This window comes from Echeneis naucrates, chromosome 15 (assembly GCF_900963305.1).
Source record: "Echeneis naucrates chromosome 15, fEcheNa1.1, whole genome shotgun sequence".
NCBI lineage: Eukaryota > Metazoa > Chordata > Actinopteri > Carangiformes > Echeneidae > Echeneis > Echeneis naucrates.
The window spans coordinates 5602135-5628462 of NC_042525.1; the positions used below are offsets into that span (position 1 = coordinate 5602135).

Sequence of the window (26328 nt, forward strand, 5' to 3'; positions counted from 1 at the left end):
GTTATTAAAACATCTTTAATAGAGCATTTCCATAACCATCCATCTTATATAAATTTCAAGTGAGCTACAATAATTGGAGGAATACACACTTTGAACAGTTCATAGGACAAAAATAAAGTAACATTGCATCCGAAGCTAGTGAAGTGAATGAAGAGGTGCTAACAAGATTAGAGACCTCTAATGCTGTCCGTCCCACTGAACAAATATCGAAGGGTCTACTGTTGGTGTAGAGCAGACGCAGTAAAGCGTTTATGCAGTTGAAGGTCAAAGAAGATTGATTCCATCACTTTTGCAGTAAAGCATGTTAAATACAGATGTAAAACTGCTGTTTGTAGCGTTAACGCACATTCCTCTGTAGAATATGGCAGAAATAAATGCACACAAGTTTGATTGTGCATCTTAAAACATACAAATACTTAGACAGGCACATTAGAGAAGCCTTTCAGAACACTCGGCGCTGTGTCAGCATGCTTCAGTCGTTGTAATGAGAGCTTGAACTGCAGCGACGTGTTGATGATCGATGATGCCCCTCAGAGGTGCAGTCCTAATGAGTTCATTGCATTAATTGTCTGTTTAAATTCTATTGAAGGTGAATGCTGATGACTTTTTGATGTGTTGATGCTTTATTCACACACTGTCTTTCTGTCTCACTCACATGCTGTCTCCCGTCTCCGTTATGTCTTCGGCATGGCGAAGTCCCAGGCAGTGTCCTGGGCACATTTCCACATGGCACGCACCAGCCGAGTGAAGCCCATGTCCTTGGGTTTCTCCAGCCCACGCATCAGCCGTTGCTTCATAATGGCTATGAATTCCTTATTGCTAAGCTCTCCATTCCCTAAGGATGATAGACGGGGGGGGCGAGGTGATGAAATAATAGAGGAGAAAGTAAGGATAGTTTACATCTGACAGCAATGTCTTTCTATAAATAAGTGCAGGGGGAGACATGATGAACCTGCCAGCGACTCACCGTCACAGTCGAACAGAGCGAACACGACGTCACACACATGGTCCGACAGCTCCACTTTGGCCACCGTGCGGGCCACCTGCTTCATGGTAACTGGGACACAAGAGAAAAGAGGAAATGACAGACAGAATGATTCAGCATTTATGAAAGAGAATAGCAAAAGGATTGAGTGGACAACAGCAGGCAGGGCTCCCATTCACCAGGGTGACCATCTGATAAACATCGGCAGAGAAAGACACTGAAAATGAAGAGCGGGGAAAAAAAATGGATAGAAGATGGGAGGTGTAGGAGGTTTACAGAGTAAAAAGTGAAGGCATGGGCCAGGCAGAGAAAAAGCCTGAGGCTCAGTTCAGTAAGACACATGACAGAAACGATGAAAAACCCCTCTGAGCAGGAGATGGCAGAGAAAAATTACACAAAGAGAAAAGAAGTAGAAGAGCCCATCGAGTTTGGAAAATTGGGCAGAAGCTTGAAGTAAATGGACAGTAAACAGACACATACTGGGACGCTCCCACAAACGCACAAATATCCCGACACACACTGACACACGGCTTGTTACAGAGCAAACATCTAGCTGGAACAGGCACCGAATGATAGACCCTGCACACCCGAAAACACCCAGCTGCTTCATCTGAGAATCACAACTAATGGATGTGCTGACAGCAAACATAAGGAAACACTAAACAACTGCCATATGATCAAAGATACTATCTCTCACAATAAATTAACTCCCATTGTTAGAATCTGAAAGCCAAATTAATTTGATGAAAAATAATGTGGTGAGAAAGATAAAGTAATTGGTCTTCTTGACAGCATACAGAATGTGATACATTGACAAACTGATATTAAATTATATATTAATCCTTTTCAGGAACTTAAACCCAAATTATGATGTTATTAATAGTCAATTTCTTCCTACAGGAGCCATACAAGGTATTCCTGCTTTGTGAGCAGTTTTGATTGTGGCAGAGAACAAAAACATTCAGCTGCAGCTGCTTCACATGTAAACTGTTCAAGTGGCAGAAAACAGAGTGAGGAAGCCACAGAGCTGAATGTATCTGTCACATAGCTGGAGCTCATAGCGATCATTTATCAGAAATGCATCTACACAAGATGGGAGTCACTTTTATTTTCGCTAAGTGTGAGCTGTTAGATGGAGCACACGTCAAAGCTCAGACACTCATGACATGATGGAAAAAGGCCAATTACTGACCAACTTAATAAAACAAAGCAAAGTTTGTTTGGCCGCAATGGAAACGGTTGCTTCTCTGGAGCTGCTCAATGACTGCTTCTTATCACACTCATTGGTAGGAAAGCAACCACATGTGTTGCCAATAATTCATTAACCTTGAGAATTTAAATTTTGACATCCTTCCAGTGTCCAGAAGGTAGAGAGAAACCATGCAGCCATGTCCCAACCTATCAATGAGCATCAGCAGCTCAATTAGGAAGTCAACTGTCATATGTGTACGTTCACGGTCGATCAATTGAAGCATGTGCATTTCCTTCACGCCTGAAGGAAAATGACGTGAAGAAACATGACGGATGGAGAAACAGATGACTAATGGCTGAGCTACAATCAGGAACAAAGCCAGGCATAAGGAGCTGTGGGAGGCAGATCGAGGTAGCTGGAGTGTGAACACAGACGATGGAAGTGGCATCAGTCAGTTCTAAAGAGGAGTCATTTAAAGAGAAGGAAAAAGGTCAGGCGGCGGCGTACCTTTATCTATGGAGGCTCCAGCCATGTGGTAGAAACTCAGGGCCGTGTCCACGTCGTTCACATTCTTGAGGAAAGTAAAGAAATTCTCCACCTCTTCAAAAGTGATGCCCTGCGAAAGAAGGATAAAACCAGATCAGACCAGAACCAGACCGGTCACGTAAAAATCCTTCCTGTTCTTTTGCTTAAGCCAATGTGTTCGTTTCTACGAGAAGCTGCACAATTAGATTTTTTTGGGGAGGGGGATTGGTTCAACAGTGTAACACAAATGACTAGAAGAAGTGGGCAGAAGCTGCCGACACACATGGATGAACACCCACTTAACAGACGATCTTAGATATACATGTACATAAATACACAAAGTCACACAGCTGTCACGCTGCTGATGAGCCAATTTGTAAAGAGAAGCAAACAGCTGGTCTTCAGCAGTAAAAAAAAAAAAAAAAATCACTTTTCTAATTTATGTTGCTGGTTAACTTACAGCAGCAGGATGGCAAAGGAGAGGTTAAACTGAGGAATGGGAAGAGAGTATCATCTCGTTCCTCAGAGAAAAAGTCTGGCTTTACTGCGTAAAGTAATAAGTCTGTGTTTGGTGGAAGAACTGCTGGGCGGCGGGATTGTAAGAATCTTTTTAGTTAAAAACGTTACAAAGTAAACGGAGCCAAGTCCGATGCAGGGAAGATACTGACAGAGAAAGAGCTTACAGTGAATCCATATCAGATGGATGGAGGACTAGCTTTTGTCTTCTGCTGAGCACTGGCTTCTCAGACAGACGGGCCCTGAATGGTGTGCCCTCTCCCACTGATGAATTACCTCTCATCTGTCTCTTTTACACACTTAAAATGTCCCAGCACAATCTGGCTTTGCCTCAGGCACACACACTGTCTGTCATGCATCCTTCAATGTAGGCCAATTGTTGAAGACACTCCATCACCACATAACCACAGAGTACCAATCACTTATCACAGTGTGAGATATATCTACCTGTGCATCCTTAAACATCTTTGTCAAGCCCTTCTGCATCTGCTTGAGTTTACGAGACTGGACGCCGCTGTAGGCCAGCAGCATACCTCCAAACTGCCTCTCGGTGATTCTGCCGTCCACAGGGTCGTTCCTCTCAAACTGGAGGAGGGGGAAGAGAGAGTCATGAAGACTGAGTGCTATGCAGAGGGACACACAGGAGTGAGAGGAGGAGGGCATGGTGAGATGGAGAACAGTAAATATTATCGTCAGGCTTCAACTTGAATCATGTGTTCAGGTGGCATCGGTGACATTAAATCTACATGTGCAATTTTCTTACAATATGGAGCATGGCTTCACGGCAGAGGGCCTTGACTGTGTCAGGTCAATCCCCTTGATTTATGTCTGAAGCTGTTTGACAGCCACACTGCTCCCTCCAGCCCCTCTCTATCTCTCTGAATGTGCTGACCTCTCAGAATATTAATTTGATCCACGCACAAGAGGCAGCTAATAACCAAGCCAAAATAAACCTGGAGTGAAGATTTCAGCGATGACCTAACGATTCACCGGCCCCTGGAGGAGATTCCATTTGTGAGGTGAAGGTTTTGGTTATAATGAACTCTCTGTTGTTTAACATGATATACAACCATTCAATTGAAGCTGCAATTTCAGTTCTACTAGGGAATTGAGCCACTTGGGATAGAAGCACTTTGACACCTGCTGAAAAATTGGTTACTGCTGGTAAAACACAGAACAGGTTGAGCTGCAGCTTCAGAAATCCCATAAAGACAGCAAGCGCATAAGATAACCCAATATTAAAACTGTGATGACCTTATTTTTGCCATCATGACTGCACTCTCTGAACATGGTGGTATCAATAAGACTTGACAGAGAGTGCTTTCGCTCTGGCAGATGCTCCAACTTGAGTCCTACTCTTGGCGCTTGCAATGACAGCACCCATCATGGTTCAGTATACGAGTCAGGCACTACCCACGCTAATTAAAAGAATTACCATATGCTCAACATCACTGATAGTTGCTGGTGTTTGAGAGAGAGGCGGCAGAGTGGGACTTTTATTACGTTAGTGTGAGAGAGGGAAACCAAACTTTTCTGAGCACATTTGTCATCTTTGTTCATGTTGTGCATAATGCGCATCTGTCCCTCCTTCCTCACTGGGAGCAAGGACAGTTTGATTAACTTCCCTTGAGTTAGAAAGCTGTTAATTTTCATGTGTAGTCCCTGAACAGGCACAGAGGAGACTAAAATTTAGGATTACCACAAAGCAATAACATTTAAATGAATTCATCCCAACAGCACACCAAAGCACAGTAAACTGGTAGATGAATATTCTCAATATAATACCCCAGCCATGCAATCACTTTCCATTTTTCATTACCTCTAGTTTAAGCACATCATGCTGCAATTTCCTCTGAAACTCTAGGAAACTGCTGATGGTGAGTTTCCCCTTCAGGTCTTCTCCAAAGAAGTAGGTGGTGAGCGCTGAGCTGCAGCCAGCTGTCTTCAGGGTGTTCCCTGTGGTGGAGCGGTCACGATGTCGCATGCCCATGCTGGTCTGTGAGCGAATGATGCTCTGAACCTGCGGATGGAGGGGGGTCTCGTATCAGTCTGGATGAGGGTCAGTGGCAAGACTCTCCAGAGTCTCCATTAAGTCAGGAAATCATATTTTAAATGATGATAGTAAATAAAGATTCGTCAAAGATTAGCATGATTTAAAATACAGAGCTAATTCTTTTAATTTATTCTCTTATATTAAAACCTCTCTCACATTAAAAATCTACCGCATATCAAAAACCCTATCAGGTCCAGGGGTATCTTTAGAAACATATCTGAGATGGCAGCATATCATTGGTTCTGCTCACTCTTTCTCGGTGAGAAAATGTCACAGAGGTGGAAAGTAATGCAGGGACCTACATTTTTCTTGGGCTACTGTAAACATTAAAGCGCCGTCTAAATGTGTGGGCTTGCTGGTTTAACCTTGCGTGTCCTTGATGTTGAGTGTGTCAGCTGCTAACCTGTTCGAACTCCTCCAGATCCACCTCTCCATCACCATTGAGATCAAACATCTTAAAAGCAATTTCAAAATTCCTCTGGGGAGCTGGACACCAGAAGACACAAACACAAACACAAACACACACACACACTGTCAAATGAGCACAACACAATATGAAAACACTGCATTGACCCAGACACCAGCAGAAGACTCTCATCAGCGCAGCATCTGCAGCTTTCATCCCACCCCACTGGTGCAAACTGGGGGCAATTTTGATGCGCTGAAGATGTGCCACAAATTGAATAAGAAATACCCTTAGCCAAGAGGGGAGCTGCTAGAGGACCCCCTGCATCGCCTATATGAGCCAATCTTGAATTATTACATTTGAACTAGTTATATTTTTATTTATATTACAGTTTTTCCATTTTTTGAGCATCTGCTTCAACACCCACTGCAATTTAATGACCATACAACCGGCATAAGTGAAAATCTGCTTTTATTACAGCACGATAACAAGGCTTAGTTCAAAATGTGAACACCCACAGTCTGATGGTAAAATAAGGAAAAAAAAAACTGGAGAGGGTTAGATAGGTCTTTTTTAGAAAACCATTTTACATGAGATATAAAAGCTTACACCCAAAATGTAATGGAGCAAATTCAATCAAACACAGCATTTATTAAATGCTGCAACATTTATTTTTATCTCAAACATTAATTCTCAAATCTGAAATCATGAAACCATTTAAACCATTATAGTTAAGGATTTCTCATATTATCCTCATTATCTATTATATTATATTCTGTATTTATTCTCTTTGTTTTGCCAATTTAAACTTACTGTTAAAATCTAGTTCCTTACCCCCACTGCCTGAATCTGGACAGCTGGTGGTTGTTTTGTGCAAATATGCACACAATGTGTGTAATTTGTTACACTGGCCCTTGTGAAACACAGAAGCAAAACATAGTTTTTCAATTTTTTTTTTTTTTTAAATAAACAAAAAATACTTTAAGCATCATCTTCTCTTCAGACTGAATGAAAGCCGTAAATATGTAGCAATATTAAGCTTAAACTAATGTCTGCATATGTTCGGCATAAAAGGGTCTTTTGAGCTATTTTTGTGGCCGTGTTAAACGGATTGAAGCCACTCTGTCCTGTCTGCTTAAAAATGATTTGCCCTTGAAAGCTTCCCAAGAGACACTCCATATGAACGGATTATAATAAATGGGTGAGCTAAGATGGTGGAAAGGAGTTTGCTCGTTATCGTAAAGAAGGAGCCAGAACTTTGTTTTCATTATCCAGAACTCTGACACATTCAGAAAAGAGGCATGAAGGTATTCCAGGTGCCTACTGTGGCAGTCACATGGATCCAGCTCAAATAAACTGACGCTGAGAAAAACAAAACCCCCAAATGCAGCTAGCTTAAGAGACTCACATTCATAAGTTAGACAGAACTGAGATCTGCAGCCAGCTTCATAAAGCTGGCCAATGATGTGATATAAAAAAATTTCTCAGTTGGCACTGAAGCAGGGAGGAAGCAGAGAGAAGACGCTGATCAAATCGTTTTAGGATTAGATTTGAGATCAGTGTGGAAGGCATTAAGGATAAGATGGACCACAAAATCAGCTGTTGGAAGGCAGTTCAACAGTGTACTTACTGGACAGCACAGTGGTGAGGAAGATATAGTCAGAGAAGGAGATGAGGCCACATTCTCCCAGTGTGTAAAATATACTGTCCTCATCTGCAAACTTCTCCCTCTCCTGGGCGATCTTCTGCTCATTCAGGCCAGGACAGTAAAAAAGGAAAAAGTTCTATTAAAAACATTCAACATGATTCGGCACATGCTGTCCTAGATGTGGCTTTCTGTGTGTGTGTGTGTGTGTGTGCGCAAGCAAGTGTGCGTGTGTATCTGACAGCACAGCTCAATTAGAGACGTTCAGACAGAATTAAACACACACACCGTACCTCCAGACACACATATTGAAAGTAGCCTTGGACTTTATATAGACAGTTTATCACTGTAACATTCATGCAAGTGCTGCATACATATGAAGCCATACAGCCAGGTGAGGGGGCGGTGGTGACAATCAGTCTGTGGTCAGTACAAGTACAAAACACGTTTGCAGAGGTTTTACTCACAGTGTGAGACTGACACAAAGAGAGGGAAAACATCACAAGAGACTGCAGCACAAACATACACACAAGTGATTAACCATACCTTCAACACAACCAAAATGCAAGATTCTTGTAACTGTTAAAAACAAAGTAACCTTGGCTCTCTTTCTCTCACAAACACACACGACAACACAGCCGTTTATCTGTTAGCATGTGTGTATTCACAGCATTGCATGAAAGTGTGGCTTAATCACATGCACACGACAGACTCAGTGATAGACTTGAAGCACAAGTGTCCCACTAGTTGGATGTTCCACCAAAGAGAGTGGACAGATGGACAGAGCATGACTAAGGAGGAGGAGGAGGCTGGGCCACTCTGAGCCCACGTGGAGTTACCTCCGTCTGCAAGCGTCCCAATTCAGAGGAGGAGGAAGGAGGAGAAACAACTGTTAGAGAACAGCATGGCCTCTGCTTTCTTTAGCAGGGCCTTGACAAATGACAAAAACACGCAGTACATTCATATTGTCACACACAGCACACAGACAGAGTAAAAGATCACTGGGGGATACCACTCAAATTAAGTAAATTATATTTTGTGGTCTCTGCTATCTGTGATTAAAACCGGCATGTCTCAACAACAGTGGCTGCCCGAACAAGAATAAATCAAGGAAGGGATGTCATTTTCCCTAAATACAAGATGATGCTGCTCCACTAACAAAGCTGGTTAGGAGTCATTTATATTTGTAGCCTTCTTTTTCCCCATCAGCATTGTCACTGGAGCTGCATGCACATTACAAAGTAAAGCTTCCATATTCGCTTGAAAGGGATATAAATTAGTTTGGGAAGGCAAATCTGAATAATAATATTTAGTGGGATCCCCCTTAATAGCATACAATAGCATTTCCCTTTTTTCCCCCCAGACCGACTCCTTCCTCATGATATATAGACAAGTGGTGTAAGGTTCTAAAATCTATCACAATTCCCAATTTGTTTAAATTAATGGTTTCAACTTTCACATTTACGCTTGCTGCTCTTTTATAGCGTAAGGGGAGAAGGGAACGGGAGAGAGGAAGGGATGTCCGAGAGGGGAAAAAAAAAAACATTTTTGGAGCAGTGATATTGGTTGACAGAGACAGATGTGACAAAAAACAATATTCGAACTGTTGGTATAATAAGAGCTGAAGGTTTTCAGAAGTTTCCATGTTTAGAAATGGACTCACACAGTGTTTAGACAGAGAGAGAGAAGGACGGGAAAAATGGGAACGTGAGAGTAAAAGAGGTTGGCTCTGGCCCCTGAGTTTGGAACAATAAGATACAGAGAAAGCTCTCTGATGCCTGAAGTGAGTCTCTGTACTGATGCTGGTCCAAAAATAAAAAATAAATTATAAAATAAATAAATAAATAAAAATCTCAAGTCCACATGTGTTGTAATGGCCGAGCACACATTCATTGCCACACAGACGACCAAACACATAAGAGATACATCAGCCTCATTATAATGATCTGGACAGGGGTACAGATCATATTAGGCATGATAACCTTCCCCATGTCCCATGTCTGGGATGACAACAGCCCTTCAAAATAGCCAAAATTCAAGAAAAACCAACCAAATATAATTGGCCAACTGGAGAAACCAAATAGCAAACTCATCCAATAAAATAAGAAATGTCAGGATGTGCATTTGCATACTAACTACTCTGATGTGCCAGAGAGAAGACAAGACGATTCTTTCTTTGCAGATCTATCTCTATGGCCACATTTTTCACTTCTGAGCTGACAAGATAGCTCTCACCTTCTCTCTCATCTACAGTGGCTTATCAGACTGTACATCTTCCTAACAACGGTCTGATGCAACACTGTGTACTCTCAAGCAGACACAGAGGTGTGGGAGTACATGTCCATCTCTGCTCTGGGTTTAATCTTGTTCTTTTAAACCCTTTCCATGGAGCTTGTGGCAATGCTATATGACGCTGTCTTCCCCCTTTACCCTCCATCCTTGTGTCACTGTAGATGATACTATGGCAACAAGGCATTTGGGGAGATGGAAATACATGTATACCATCAGAAAAACCTAAAAAAGGGTTTATCTCAAAAATTGGCACACTAACCCTAACTCTCAACAGTTTAGTCTGTCACCAGTTCTGATTTGTCAACCTAAAGATCCTGTCACTAGACACCATACTGCTATTGTTAAAGCTTTTCCAGATACGTTGGAGTTGGCTTTTGACACAGATTGTAGATCGTTCTCTTTTTTTGCTGATGTCCGTGTGACTATAAACCTAATTGCTGCAGCACTCAAGTTAATTAGCGGCTAACACCTTGTCTGCCAGAGTGTCTGCTAATCAGTGACAACCCTCTCAAGTGTCTGCATGAATATCAGCGTCAGTACTTTTGAAACTTTTGCGATGAAACCGTTCATGTGATCATAAATGTGCTAGCAACCAAGTCCGCGAGGTTTGTCCAGCTGACATGGTGAACAAGCCGACCAGCCTGTGAGCTGATGCAGAAACACAGCGCTGACAAGAGCTGCTGGCTGCCGGTGCTGTCGGCAGGGCAGTCAACTGTACTGCTGTCATCTATACACACACACAGATGGGGTTAGAGGTTGGTCAGGGATAATCTCTCCACTGTACACCATACAACATGCTTCACAGCAGGCCAAATTTTCATCAGGCCCAATCTTTAAGACCCTATCAAACGAGACAAGTAAAGCACCGCCGGAGGCACTCACGCAAGAGGGTTGAAATCTCATTCTGCTCATTACACACAAGAGGCTAGGAAACACTTTCTAGGCACACAACCAGAAACAGTCACACTCAAATACATTTCACTGCTAAATCTGGAAAGTATATTCTTGCTTGCTGGAAAGTATATTCTTTAAACCCTTGATTTATTTCTGCATAAGGGGTTAATGGGCCAACAAAGATATAGACCCACCATGTTCTGATAGGTTCAACTATATTACAGTTGTGCTGATGAGAAGGTCCATGTCCTGTCACCCCACATCACCAAGTCATAAAAAATAAAAAGGGAAATTGGCATTTAGGCGGCTGTTACTGAGCTGAAGTATTCTTTAGACAATAGTCTGCTGTCTTCTAATGCAAACATCAGGATACTCCAACCACCCATTCTCTGCTAGCTTGGATTGTGTTAGTTACACTGTTCCATAAGCGCTCTGTGTGGCATGACACTTTGCTGGAGAGGCGATGGCAGCTTAGACTTGGCCTCCTCTAATTCTGCTGTCCTGGCTGCAGTGCTTTGTTATTGATTAAATCTGTGACCCTGTCCAACACTGCAGCTGCAGATACCCCAATAACAAGAGAGAGGAAAAGAAGTAAGAGGATGATGAAAGAATGAGACGTAAGCCACACAGTTTTAAAATAGCTTTCACACTACAGAAACAATGACTTCTCTGACATACAGTCAAATGGGCTTGTTGTCTTCGCAGTCTCCTCTGAGCACCCCAAAAAAAAGGATGAATTTATATATCTAGGAAGAGACCTGCCAGTAAAGATGGAAAACTCAGGTCACAAAAAAGGAAAACAGCTCCCTTTAACATCCGTGTGTGGTGAGTGTGAGTGTGACTGAGTGATGCCTGTTCCTGAGCAACCTCTCATTTCTTGTACAGGCGAGTCTGTGTACTGGATCATTGCACCACTGGGGATATACTGATTAAAGAAAAAAATCTTGTGTGTACAATGTTTATGGAGAGGGTCAGACAAATACATTAAAAATGAATTAGTGCCTTTTTGCAGCGTTTGTGTGGTCGCTCTGGGGGTAACTGTCAAGTTTCAGGGGACAGGGAATTCAAATTGACCTGCTTGAGGGTAAAGTCGACACCAATCTGAGTGTGACCTTTCTAAATGGAGGCTGAGAGTCTGACAGCGTCTCAGCAGACTGGCCCTGTTCTGCGATTCACACAGTTAGGGCACACTTGCCAAGCCCAAAAGAAAATCACACTCTAGATGATTACAGCCTTCCACGTACATGCCTTAAAACCACCCTTAACTATCCAAGTGCTCAAGAGTGACTAATTTTCCTTGAATTTGATGATACGCTGGGACCAAAACACTAGTGTATTATTGTGTGTTTTAGCTCTCCACTGCTCATCCCAAAGGTACTGCAGAGCAGGTGTACTGTTAATAGCTCCTAATGTTTTTCTGGGAGCAAATTCAGAATAATGGATCCTGAAGTGGAACACTCAGTAAACTGATGTCAGTCAAATTTCAGCTTCCTCATGAGAGGACAGGGGAGACTAAATTAGTTGACCAGGTGTGCAGACAGCTCAACCTCTTTTAGACTAGTGGGAAAAGGGTTAGAAAAAGATTTAGTAAGCATGTGTATCTATGTGCTCAAATGCGAGTTCTTATTCATAGACACCAAAATAGACATAGAAGGCAAAGAAAGCAGTTGAGACTTGAAGATAGTGTGAAAAGACAGAGTGACAGTCTTTACAGTGGCCCCTGGGAGCTTCCTGGAAAAATCAGAGAGAGTGAGCATGATAACAGTCGGTGTGATAATAGGTTCGTTTCCATTGGAGCAGCCCCCACCGTGCCCCTCTGAGTGACAGGTGTCTGCTCTCAGTCGATGTAGGTCCTGTGACAGGCGTTGTGGCTTTATGTACAGCGAGGGCCACAGCACATATGAACACTTCGGATATATTTTACATCGACAGATCAAGTGCTGTCTTCACTGACTCTAAACCATGCTCTACAGAAATCATGCAGCAGTGACATCCGGACAATCCAGAGGAAGGATTTGGGAAGGCTATCAAGCACATCAATACAGCCTCGATGTTAGCTAACAGAGCCATTTCCTGGGTCCAAAACCACCCTGTGATGCCACCATGCGCAGAGAGGAGGCGCCACCAGCAACTACTTTCTCTGTGAGACAGGCAATAGAGCGGTGCATGCTGGGAAAAAGGCTAAAGTGCCAAAGCAAGTGGAAAGCTTGAGGTGATATTTCTTAGAAAATATGAAAGGATGAGCAGAAAGGTGCGTGTATATAGCAAGACGTAGGGAGTGCAGGGGAACAGCACTACGATGATTTGGCATTGACATTACAAGTTCCTTATTCATTACTTATTTTAGCTCCTCTTTGCATCTGAGCTTTGCAAAACTTCACAATCTGTTAAGAATTGGAGTAGAAACATATGTGAATTAACTGCTATGTAAATTATGTAGCAGTGCAGTGGTGTTTAATACCACTAAGGGTAAGTACGGAGTCGTTCATTCAGTAGGGAAAGCACAACAGGCACTTTGCCTCCAACAAGCTACAGAAAGACGACAATCTCCACGCCCCTGCCCAATAACAATACACAGTTTGCCTTTGCATATTTGAAAAGCAGTTCACGTACAATGGGGTGCGTATTAACTTCAGCCTCTGACACTCCCTGCCATTATACAATGAGCCTGTCGTAACCTGTCCTTTACTGCGCCTCACGCTATCTTGATTGACAGAGGCATTTAGACCTGTTTAAGGCCAAATCATTCAGCAGATAAAGCTTACTGGCCAAGGCCGATTTATCCACCCTCACCAACTTAAATGTGTAAATCACAACATTTTAATCACAAAAGGCTTCTCAGATGCACTCTGGAGAAACATTTTGGAGCATTGCTGGAAACGAAGACCAAGCAAATGCTAAAATGAACAAAGTCATACACATTTAGGTAAGTGATATAAGTGAATGAAGGGTTCTGCTTGAAGAAATTAACAGATAAGGCAGAGTACACTGTGTCAAATGTCAGACTTTTGTTTCCTCCACCAAATTTGTTATTTTCTATATTATGTTAGCTCAGATTATATATTCTACTTATAGCATGGCCACTTACCCGAGGCAAAAAGAGGAGCTGCATTCTTATCTTATAAGTTTGTATGTAAACGGCTAATGGCTCTTACCAATGGTTGGTTGATCAGCCAATCAGAAACTTTAAATGGCCATGATATAATCTGCCTATTATATAGGAAAATAATGTGGCAGTGCTTTATTCTATTTCCATCCTCATACAGTTTGACTTCTGGCTGTGTTCAGCACCTACAGCATCTATATCCTGTAAGAGAAAAGCTAGATGTGAATTCCACATTTCGATTCCATTCAACTAATGTCTTGCAAGGAATTATACACATTTTTTTAATTTTTGCTGCTCTATTCAGGGTGGCTGTTATCGGAACTGAAGATATTTCTTATATATTTTCCAGTAGCTTGGAACGGGGTAAATACAGAAAAAAAACTTTGCTGTTCCCCTGGACTTAAAACAGTGATTCGCTATGTACTCCATGTTACTACAGAGAAGTGAGAGAGTGACTAGTAGAAAGAAAGGAAGGAAGGAAAAAAAAAATCACAGAGACAGAAGAAGAAGAAGAGGCAAAGGTACAAAGAAGAGGGAGGGAGTAGGTAGTGACTACAAAGTGCAGTTTTTCATTCAGGTGCACACATGCTGCTCGGCACACACCCCATACCTGCCAGAAGTCCTGCAGAGAGGGAGGGAGGGAAAGGGGGTGGGGGGGAACACAATAGTTGGATCAGGAAGGTTGTGGTTGGATGAAGGGGAATCAGTAGAAACAGGGGAGAACAGGGGGGATTTCAGGAGACGGGGAGTTGAGGATGATAGTTAATGATGAGGAAGGGAAGAGAGAAAAAATGGCGGTATTACTTGTTATGTGAATAAGAGAGAATGAGTGACAAAAGCATGAAAAAACAATCAACAGTTAACAATGGCATTGTCAGGTCACTTAAAATTAAGATTACAGCAGCTGAAAGCATGTCCACATAATGGGGGTAGAAGGGGGAATTACAGGGATGGCATGAATTAATAGCAGAGAAAAGAGGCAGTGAAACAATTCATAGAGCAAACCAAGCAATCCAATTTAAAGGCTTCTAAAATAACTGTGTTACCATAGACAGGAAAATAAAAATAAAATAAACAGCGTTAGTCAATATGAATGACAGCGTTTACACATCCACATAAGGCATGTTATGTTTGTCTACATAGGGACTGAACCTGAAAGAAATGAGTGTGCACAGAGAGAGGGCTGGGGTGGGGTTGGGGGAGGGGTGGAGGTGCAGTGGGAGGTTTATAACAAGTACACTCTTAAATTATATTCAACTGTCAACTGTAGCGCTGCACACACAGAGGTCTTTTAAGAGTGCTCTCACGTTACCTTGACAAAACACTGTCCTGGTGTCTGCCATCGACCTTTGCCTCAATCATAGTTTACCACACAACTCCCAGCTGTAACACTGCACCACGCCCTCCATCGACACCAGATTTTGCACCACTGGACATTTCACCTTGGTTTAATTCACTTTTTTTTGTTTGATGTGAACTAGATGGCATGGTTTCTTAGATGAAAACTGAAAATTTTTATTCCCCTGCCTCCTAGCCAGAGCTGGCCATGACGCCAATGAGTAGTCACGTGTCTATGGGTTTGAGGGGCACTTGGACAGAGCCTTTGAGAGGAAAGGGGTGCTGTCAGCCTGCTCTGGCAATGGCTGCAAAATCTCAGGGGACAACCAAAGCTAAATACAGACTGTCAGAGAAAACTACGTGTCCAGAGATTTGCCAGGCAAATACAAGGCCTGCAGATAGCAATGATATTTACATAGGCAGACAAGGCCCATTAATGTACAGTGCTCCATTTCTGTTGGAGGCTGCTGCAGAACAAAACTTTTTTTGCCCCCTCACTGTACAAGCTTTTTAGTTACAATGGTGAGCCAAAAGTTAGAAAAATCCATCACGAAATGTAAGGCTCTGTAAAACTCAACTGCACAATGAGCAGGGTTGGAGGGAACAGAGGAAAATTGTAGCAAACAAATGTACCTCACGGATTTGGTGTGGTTAATCTGCGTAAAACCTGAGATGAGGTACAGACTTATCATTGCTATAAAAACCATAACAATGGTATCAAATCATAATAATGACAACTATAAAATGAATGAGTACCATTGGCTAGTGGGTGAAAGATATGCTCCCTGAGATAAGTGAGAGGGCAGCAATGGTCACAAATCAATATCAAGGAAAGCAGAAATATAAAAATACTGATGTTGGAGATTTATATTGATGTGTTCTATTTTCCTGACTGTAAGCAGAGAAATGTTAGCACAGAGCCTTGTCCATTTTGAAGTACGGCTGTGGCCATGGAGGGGAAGGTGTGGGTGGGTGCTCTGTCCAAGGTTCACCCGCTGTTGTTTTTAAATAGGTCACTCTGTACTGGGCGGGCCTACTTAGTCTCTCGTAATTAATCTCTGATGAGTTGTTCTGTTAAAGATTCAGCCTTCATGAACTAGTTTAAACAAATTGAATGCTTTGAAAATGAGGGTAGGTAGGAAGAGGATCTCTGCATATTGAACAATTTTCCTGAATACATTTTAAAACTACTTTACAGGCCCAACCAACTATTATATTCTGATCATTTTCTCTTATCTCAATTCACATTAATTGCCCATTGAGAAGATGTGCTGGCATGACCAGATGTTACGGTGTTTTCTGTTTTTCCCATTATCTCTTTCTACATGTCATCTTTTGCAATGATGTAACAGTCCTGCTGTCTCTGATGAGTATTCATTCATTTCTATGACACTGAGTTATCACCTCAATTTATACATTGCTTCTGTTCTATTTATCCACTTTTCAATGTCATTTCAGCCGAAAGATGAATGATTGTAGTCATTTTATGCTGGTTCTGGATTTTTCCCTTTTTGAAATAATAAATTACTTCCGTTGTCACTTTATTTCATTAACATTTTCTTCACTATCGCTCAGAATTAAGATTTTACTTTTCATCAACCCACTCATAATTTTTTCTACTTGCAGGTATCTTTAAAACCAAAACACAAGCAGATAAAAAATAAAATGTACTCTGGGCTTATGAAGCCTATTAAGCAAGTACAGGTGTCATTTGCTTGATATTTCTGTAATGAAAATAAGAACCAACATGTTTCTGATAAAACTTCACCAAAAAATACAATTCGGTCTGGAAAGTAGCTTGTAGATTCATTCTGGAAAGACATGGTTTTTAACTTACAATTTTACATCTAAATTGTTAAAGTCAACTCAGTTACATTGTGGTGGTGGCAGACGTTTCAGAGCCAGAAACTTTAAAACCTGAGCTAATAAAACTGAAATTATCTACATGGCCAAACTGCACCATTGATAATTAGGATAAGCGTGAATGTGATTTTTGTATATTTGAGGAAGTGATTCTTCAAGCTGTCATTAACATTGGCCATTCTGAAGAATAAACTCCTGTGGAGAGACGTGAGCTGTTACATGTTATTAAAACAAGGCTTTCGTGGGATATGTAATATTCTTGGTGTAATTATAAAAACTCCCTCCTGCTGACCTCCATGATTGCCAATTCTGAATTTTTACGCTAGCTGTCACCAAGACGCCTACTTCTTACCTTGCCATCATAACGCTTGACAATGAACTGATCAAGGCCTAGATCTGAAAAAAGACAGACATAAACAGAAATTCTGATTAGGAGACAAATATGATAAATAAATATGAAACAAATTAGATGAGCAGCAGAGCAGTTACACAGCAGGGGCATCAAGATATATGCCAAACATGAATCAGAGGAAATGCATGAAGTTGGTCTCATTACTGAACCTCTTTCATTCAATGACATGTGCTTGACATCAATAACAGTCATTAACAACTTATTTACATTTTTCAAGTTCTTTGAAAATAAACAATCGTCAGCATTGAGCTTTGGCTCTTTTAATCATCTCCGTTCTCAATATGGGGTTTATTTTCTAGACCTAGTTCAACACCCAAAAAAACAGCAAGAGCAATTGCATTTAGTTTTTGTTTTTAATACATAGTTCCTTCAAATAACTATTTGAAAATTATGTATCAAAAATCACAATGCATAGATAATGAATAATCATGTCAAAAATGCATATATATAACTGAAAATGGGAAAATGCATTGCTGCTGTTTTTTTTAATAATCTTATTGTGGGTTTGCATTCTATTCAAAAGTCACTGATTCATTTTCTAGCAAAACACCATTCTACTCCCTGCAAGGAAGATATGAAATGTTACTTTCCAGACTTTTTCACTAAATTGAATCAAATATACATCAAACATGAGTTATGAATTCTTCATCAAAAATACAACCCTAACTCAAAACTAATTCATCCTAACAAACCTTGCTGAGGTGATTTTCTGACCTCTTATGAGAATGCAGAGGCTGTCATCTGTTAAATACTGAAGGATTTAGTACTTCAGTAAAAAGAAAATCCAAGAATGATACCGGCTCTTTATATCACGCAGAGACTACACTGACCTGATACAACAGACTCAAACCAGATTAACTTTGAGGGTGATGATTAGACTATAATCCCTTTACACTAATGCTAATGCTAATAAAGAGCCTATCATCATTTTCCTTGAAGTGGGCTTCATCAACATTACAGAAAACCCAGTTAACACCCAAGACCACTGCAAAAAAACATTTAATTTTCTTCTTGTAGGTAAATAACTCTTGAACTTAAATGATTATCTTTAATTCAACAGCTTGACTGCTAAACTTGTACACATTTCTAGACCACACATTGTGCAAGTAAGATCTGTCCCATTTCAAAAGCTATTTTAAATGGACCTGAAAAAGGCAGCTCTCTTTCACCCAGATTTTAAAGGAAGAGGTGCTCTATTCCCAGTAGCCCTCACTGTTTTACGATGTGTTTTATAAAGCACAACATCCTTGTCATAAAATGGATATTTTACCTTAAGAAGTTAATAAGAAACAAGTGGGGCTGGGCATTTGAATCTGATGATTTGATATCCTCCTCGTGACCTATTGTACATATCTCTAACTCCCTGTTCAAACTAAAACAAGACTCAAACTATGTTTTAAGTCACTCATTGCCTATGCATGCCTTTTGAGTCATCCTTGTGCCAAAAAATTCTGTTGAGCACTAAAACAACAAATGCAACTGACACCATTACGATTTAAATAGAACAGGGAGCTTGTTGGCCTCACTTGGGTTGAGAGGTTTAAAACAGAGGTTAATAACTGCCTATACAATAAACTTTAGTTTTGCCTTTTTTACTTGCTCTGCGGAACCTTCTCTTATTCAACAGGGCCTAGTTCATTGTTACATTAATTCCATTTTGGAAGGGCAAAAGACAAAATAAAGAAGTGCCACAGACTCTTGAGGTTGGGATGAGAGCTACTGGGTCTAAGAATGGAAGACCCACGGGGGTTAAGTCTTAAACGTGGTTAACAGAGAATGGCTGAGGTGAGCAAAAAAGGCAGCCCAGACATGGCAGATCCAGTTGTGTCCTTATTAAGTGCTAAATAAATGTATCCCCTGAGCTGGGGATGAATGCTCAGGATGTAGTTATTACACACAAAGAATTCACCTTCTTCTGTGATGGAGGCTTATATACAGTCACGCAATAAAATGTCAAATATTTAACCAAATATAGGGATGGTAAAATGAGACAGTAACAGATAGAGACAAGAGTGACATTGCATCAATGCCAAGTTAAGTGCCCTCCTGTCCCGACCCTCCCCTGGCTAAAGATCAAATATCCCTTACTGGCTCCATGTGATGCAGAGATACGCTCTGGTCTGGACCTGTTAATTGAAACACCAACTGCTGTGTCGTAATTCCCTCCACCCAGCATGTTCAGACAGCCTTTACAATCCCCTCCCTCCTTGCGCCTCCCTTTACATGTGTGAACACAGTCACTGGGATCATCATACCATGAACTGCCACAAGCTAGTAAGCTTTAGTTACTCAGTGTAAAGGTGGGCTGGTAAAGCTCCACCAGTGAAGGGAGGTAGGTATAATTTTGCACCGTCTACTGGAAAGAGCTCACCATGGATAATGCATACCACTATATACCATTATATATACACATATATATATATATATATATATATATATATATATATATTTATTTATTTATTTATTTATTATTATTATTATTTTTTTTTGGGGGGGAAAAAAGAGTGATAGTGGTGTCACAGTCGTTAAGAAGTTACTGAAGAAGACTACATGAATGAAATCAAATGAAATGTATGAAATGTGACTTACTCTCAGGCTGCTTCTCATTAGGTGTGATGGAGCGGATGAAGTCCTGAGGCGTCATATAAACCTCAGCGTCTCCATGTTCACCAATGACCTTCAGTGTGGCAAAGTAGCGGAAAATCTTGTCTGGAGTCGAGTAGGCCCTTATCCGGTTCTCATACTCCATCACCTATCAACCATACAGGAAGTAGAATTAATTATATTAAATTATGGTCATTAGGCATAAATACCTCAACAATAAAGAAGTTCAATTTCAGAGCTAGGAGATATTTAAATTCTTTGGGCAGCAAATAATTTGAGGCAGAATTAAGATTGCTTGGAGGCTAAAGGATAACCAGAAAAATAACAGGTAGCAGGATGGGAAAGTATATTAACTTCCTGACTCAGCCACGTCATAATAAAAACTGGGAATAAAAGACGCTGCATTAGTCTGACTGATGCATTAACAGAAAGAGAGACTGCAGGTCTAGAGAGCTGTGACAGCTCTGCAAAAGGACAGAGTGGCATCAGCGACATACTGAAGGCCAAACTTTTGCAAAATATACAAAACTAATTTATTCTGCTCTGTCACACACATTAGCAATGTCAATGTTTATTTTAACACTGCCATCCGCTCTTGAGGAGAAGGTTTCAAACACTTGCAGCATAATTGGGAAACTGACAAAGTAACATCTGTTTGGTAGCTGAGAACAGTCACAGTGTTCACTGCATAGGCACTTATTTTATGTGACACTGAATGATGTTGTACACTACACAAATTCCCTGTAGAAAAGGCAAAACACAATTTACATCATCCAACTTTTTGATGCAGTTATGTGCTCTAAGTGGATAACAGAGATTCATAGAATTTGATCAGGCTAGATTCTCTTCTTCAGAGTGTAGCTATGATTAAGTGTTTCTGTGATGCTTCCTGTTTCGCATTGGACCTTACTGGCCTTTAAGGAAATCACCAGGAGCATGTTGCCCCAAGAAAAAGCAACAGTCAGTGTTATGAAGAGGACAGTTCTGTTGAAGTGCCAGAGAGTATGACTGATGGAAAGCCTGTGACACGCTGTCATCTCCAGCTTGCTCTCATCTCCTCAGATGTACAGGCTACTGAACTCAGTATGACTGAAAGTAGGATTTGTTCTTTTGAGCTTTCAGCCTTTTTATCTTCTCTCTTTCCATTACAAAAATAGCATGTACACAACCGGATGAGTTGAAATTGAAGTCACGCTAGTTATTCCTTTTTACATCAGATTCTCAAAGATTGCTGTGTACCATCTGAAGCAAGAGTTGTGAATCAGCTTTAAAGCACGAGGGGGAAAATGCTGAGTTTTTATACTTCATATACTGGAGCTAAAGTTTCCCTGGTTACACAGTTTTGCGTTAAGAGTTTATATACACAATCCCTGTCACCTTTAAAAACATCAAGAAACAAAAAAAGAAAAGCACATGGGAGAACAAAATAACTCTAAATAACAAAATACATATTACATTTGACATGTTGATAATTCATGTTTAAGGTCTTCCCAACCCCACCTCAATCAACATTTGACCACTGACAGAATCTCAGCCTGAAGCACAGCATGAGCAATTTATATCAAACTTTGAACTTTATCAAACCTGAACTCTTAAATAGTCAGTGGGCTGGCACAAAAAAAAAAAAAAAACTTTTCTGCCACCACAATCCTTTATTGCTCTAGTTTGCTAAAGCCGTTTTCTCCCTAGATATCTATGTTTTTAATAGACTATAGCTGCTGTTGCAGAGGCAAGATTGATTATACAATTTCCTCATCCACCCGTAAGTCCATTTCACCATTGCATCTTATTATGTGAAGTGCAGGCATTTATTGGTCAAAAACTATTTCCCTGTTCTTTTTCTGCTTATCTTTTGTCATCTGCTGCATTTTTAACAGCAATAACATATTCCAAGTGGCAGATTTTTGTTGTTTATGACAGCAGAAATGCACACCAGTTAAACTTGTGTGTCTCCTTAAAATATTCCATCAAAATGTACTTGCATATTGGGCATTGATTTGGAGGGCGTTCAAACACCATTTACCAAGTGAATTAAAGAGGGGACTGTTTGAATGGCTGAATATTTATTGTTTATTGATTACCTTGCGGTCTCGGAATCCAGAGCGAGGCTTTTTTTTCTTCCCCTCTCCCCCTTCTTCACCCCCTTCTTTATCTCCACTGGTGGATTCCACTGATTTCTCTGACTCGGTCTCAGACTCTCTCACGAAATCCGCTTCCTGTCCTGCTGGCTGCTCAGAGTGTCGAACGGAAGGCCCTGCATCTGCATTTGCTCTTTTTTTTTTCAATAAAGAAAGAGATCAGAAAACAATTATACCAGATATTAACTGTCAGAAGGTCAAAATAAAGCAATATCCCTTGTTGTTGTACTGTTGCACAAGTAGAACTGAGTGTTGTAAGTAAAATGTTGAAACTGAGAGAGGTTGGGGGATGAGAGAAATCTTGTACTGCGCTGTTTTTCCTTGTCTCTTCAATGCAGAGCCAAATCCCACTTCACCATTTTTCCGAATAAATTGGAATACCAATAATAAATACCTGGGTCTGGCTGGAGCAAGCTGAATAATTCAGTTTAATGAGACATAGAGAGAATGAAGCCTGGGGTAAAGGCCTGGAACAGTCTTGTCCCATCAGTCTGAAAAGCCCTGAGGCACCATCCATCACTCTGGCTACTGCAGCACCGTCATTGTATCTCAAAAGAGCTCTCACATCAACACTCTCTCCTCCTTTGCCTTAACTAAACACAGGTCTTCTTAGTAATGAATAGTCGTGAAAACCTTGTGACATCCCTTATGGTGGGAGCTTGGACTGTCATAAGAAATGCAGGTAAGCAGCATCATGTGGTGATTTTCCTTACATTTGTGCTATGCTGTGAAATTGAATTTGGCCCATGCTCAATACTCAGCTTGCTGTTGAATAGTTCACCCCAGGCATACTCTAGGGGGAGCATCCAGGTGTGTCCTTTTATTCATCACTAATTAATGATTCATCAATGCCAATGGAGTGAAATATAGAGATATTTCAATTACAATACAGTTTTTTTTTTTTTTTTTTGGAATTTCCCTTTTGCTCTTTTGTACTGAAAATATTTTTTGAAATTATGATGAAAGTACATTTTTTGTAGACATGGGGCACCTCACAACCATCCTTACATATAGCAATGTTTAAATTATTGGTGAGAGACAATCTTGCTTCAAGCTGAATAAATAAAGAAGCAAGTAACTCATAAAGCAGCATACCTTGTCCAGAGTAATCCAGCACTTGCAGAAACACCAGTTACCCCAGCTAGGGCTGCCAGCATGAGCCTCCTGCGGCCAGACACGTGCACTGCCCCGCCATGGTAGCGCCGAGACAACTGCACGAGCCCGACCGAAACTGCGGACAGCACCCGCAAGCGGAACATCCTGCACTGTGAAAAGAATAAATGTGTGATGAAACTGCAAAGCCACCCTTTGAGACGAGCAATGCTGTCCAATTTTGTTTTGGTGCAAACACTGACAAATGAGAGGAGAAACTGCTTCAAACTATAAAACATAACGTATGTCATCTCAGCATGACACAGAAATAGGCACGGTGTTAGACGCTTTCCTTATCCAGTCTTAAGCTGCTGAAGTGTTAGGTAAGGATTTGGAGAATTTGACCAAAAACTAATTAACACTTATCTAAAGAGGCAAAGCTTAGAACAACAACAGGCCACTCTCGGGATCTGTCATCACATTGAACTACAGGCAAAACTGTTCCTTCAATGGCAACATGCATACATGTCCTGAAATCCTCACACACACCACAGTTAATAAACAACACAAAAGAAAGGATAAAACTAATTGCCATAAGCGCAGCTAAGCTGCAGAACTTCATTTTCAATCAGTCATGAAAGGAAGATTAACAATTAGGCGAAGGGCTACTCGTGTGTATCGGTAGCTCCTGTGTGTGCACTTTTTAAACTACAGAACTGAGGAGTTCTTTGCACAGAGACCCATAGCTGCCACCTGTCAATACCTTATTAACAATTCAGACACCTTTTGTCAAACTGATTCAGCAGGAAGAAAAGAGAAAGACATGGCATATGCTAATTAGGCTGTTCAGCCGCCCATGACAACTGACTGAAAAGACTGAGGGGAATAGCAAGTATGTCAGCACACCATTTCACATCTTTTATGGAAGTAGAGATGGTTTGATTTTAAAACACTGTGACCAACGACTAAAAACCACCAAAAATGTGTGTAATGCAACAGTAAAACCTTGGTGGCACCTGCTGATATAGATGGCATTCCAATTAAGTACCAAACAACAAGACCAATGGCCTAAATTTGTACAAAACTAAATAAGAATTATGAATGGTGAAAACATGAGTGAACGGTGAATCACAATCATTCTTACTCATTAACATTGCCACCACCTTATTGTGGTTTGTGTGAAGATTAGATGGTACTCACAATTATACCATCCAGGTGGCAGAAGTATAATGGGTGGGTCAAATCAATAGCCTGGAGCCCTTACAATGATATTTTATGACCTCATTTGAGACCGGTGATGCATTCTTCACAAATAACCAAAAACTAAAAACTCCAAGATGCTAAACTTTGCATATCCCTGGTGTTCACATCTGTGTTCTGCCTTCAAGCAGTAAATACAAACAGAGAAAGAGGATCGTCAGGAAAACCAGTAGCACAGATGAAGGAAAGTTTTCATGTTTACCTCCTACGCTTAGTTTCTTATGAAAAACAAAAGTCACCCATTTAGAAACTTACTGCAATTTCTAGGAGGCATGCAACTTACTCACAACTTACAACTTTAATTATAGAAAAAAATATTAGCTGGTGTTTTGTGTTTTTTTTTTTATAGTAAATCGTAAATAGTAAAAAATGATAATATTGGACTATTTTGACAGCGTGGTGACTCACGTTACAGTTTGCCACTTCTCACTGCTTGACTGGAATATCAAGTGCATAGAAAGATTATGTACTGCTGATGATTTGATCAATGCTGACAAATGTGATTATTGCTTAAAGTCCATAACATTTTGACCTTAAACTTTGGTCCAGAGAAAGATTTCCCAATAAACTGAGAAGTTTACTTTGGAAAAGTTTGAAAAGTTAGTCCAAAAGCCAACCTGTCAGAGAGAGATCACTGATTTTAATCCACTCAGCTGTCTTTAATATTTAAGGGAACCAGAGATGTTTTCAGATGGAGATAAAACCTGCTTCTTCACGCTGATGTGATTATTAATATAGTGTCTGTCTGACAGTAACACGTTATCACCAAAAGCTGGCGGAAAACGTTCACAAATCGTAAATGTAATACAGCCCATATCATCGATAAGTTTGAAATGTCAAATCAGAAAAGTTAGAAGTCAAACTTTCATCGTGATGCGCAAGAAAACGCGTCTTGTTTTGTTTTTAGCTCCAAGTTGAGCTCGTCGTTTGCGGTGATATAACGTTGGCTGTTAGCTGTCTGCTCTCCAGGAACAACCGGCACGTTTTCTTTTTAACGCCAAAGTTTCTACAGCTTAAATTTTCAACGGGGAAAAGATGCCATTGTGTCCAGCAGCCAGGAAACTGTTTCGCAGGACAGCTAACGCTAGCTAGCCCGCAAGCTAACAGTAGACGTTGGGGCAAACGTCTGCTGTTAGCGGCTGTTAGCAGTTAGCTTCGTTGTAACGCCAATCGAAGTGTTAGCAAAGAAGAGACGTGTATACTCACATCGGCTACAACTCAAACGATAATCGGTTCCCCCCCCTCCAAAAAAAATGTGATAATGTCTTCGGCGTTTCAGGAGTCCGTCTTGTGTCCGCAGAGATGGATCGCAGCAGTTCCGTGTTCTCCAGCAGCGGGGTGGCGCAACATCTCAGCACCCCGCCCCACGCAGCTCAGCCGGGATCCCTCCCCTCCCTTCTCCCCGGCCCGGGATGATCGTTCATGTGGAGGAAATAAAAATGTATATATATATATATATATATATATATATATATAATAAAAAAAAACAGATAGCTAATCAGTAAAATCAGAAGATGATTAGAAACATATCGTGCTCCACTTCGGTCACAGTTTCTTGCAAATAATAGATCTTAAATTTCAATTAACCAAACGCTAAAATTAAAATAATAACTTTTCACGCTTCAGAAAGCTAAAGAAAGTTTCGATTAAATCGGTTTCACTCTTATGTTACTGCTGCAAATTGAAGTTAGATTGAGAAGAGATGAAGTGATTCCTATGTCACTTAGAATCTGATTGTCCATTAAACAATATTTACCATTTCATTATAGTCTGTTTGTGCATTTTTGGGTTAGGGTTAGGGTTAGATAGACATAATAGACATAAATAAAGTTTGGCCAGTTCTTTTTATGATAAAAAAAAAATACTCATTTGATAACATAACAGGATTGGGAAATGAGGAGTCACACAAGCTGTCAACATGCATGGCTTGATAGAGAGACAACATTAATATATATCAGAATCAAATGACTTTCCTTTTTGCAGCGTGGCTTCATAATTGTTTCCTTG

At 40.7% G+C, this 26328-nt stretch overlaps 1 protein-coding gene across 3 annotated transcripts; it reads right to left on the reverse strand.

Moving 5' to 3' along the window:
* micu1 (mitochondrial calcium uptake 1) lies at positions 1–25670 on the reverse strand. Of its 3 annotated transcripts, XM_029520592.1 has the most exons (15): positions 25528–25670; positions 23065–23234; positions 21913–22102; positions 19817–19979; positions 17168–17211; positions 14225–14236; positions 8162–8167; positions 7308–7422; positions 5675–5757; positions 5038–5238; positions 3666–3803; positions 2685–2793; positions 968–1057; positions 656–835; positions 1–544 (listed from the first exon to the last, which is right to left on the reverse strand). In XM_029520592.1, the coding sequence occupies exons 2-14, from the start codon at positions 23226–23228 to the stop codon at positions 675–677; spliced, it is 1476 nt and encodes a 491-aa protein (XP_029376452.1). In that variant the 5' UTR covers positions 23229–23234; positions 25528–25670; the 3' UTR covers positions 1–544; positions 656–674. The 3 variants fall into 3 exon arrangements, with proteins under 3 accessions (XP_029376452.1, XP_029376453.1, XP_029376454.1); XM_029520593.1 differs by lacking the exon at positions 14225–14236; XM_029520594.1 differs by lacking the exons at positions 8162–8167; positions 14225–14236.
* Positions 25671–26328: the final 658 nt, after the last annotated feature.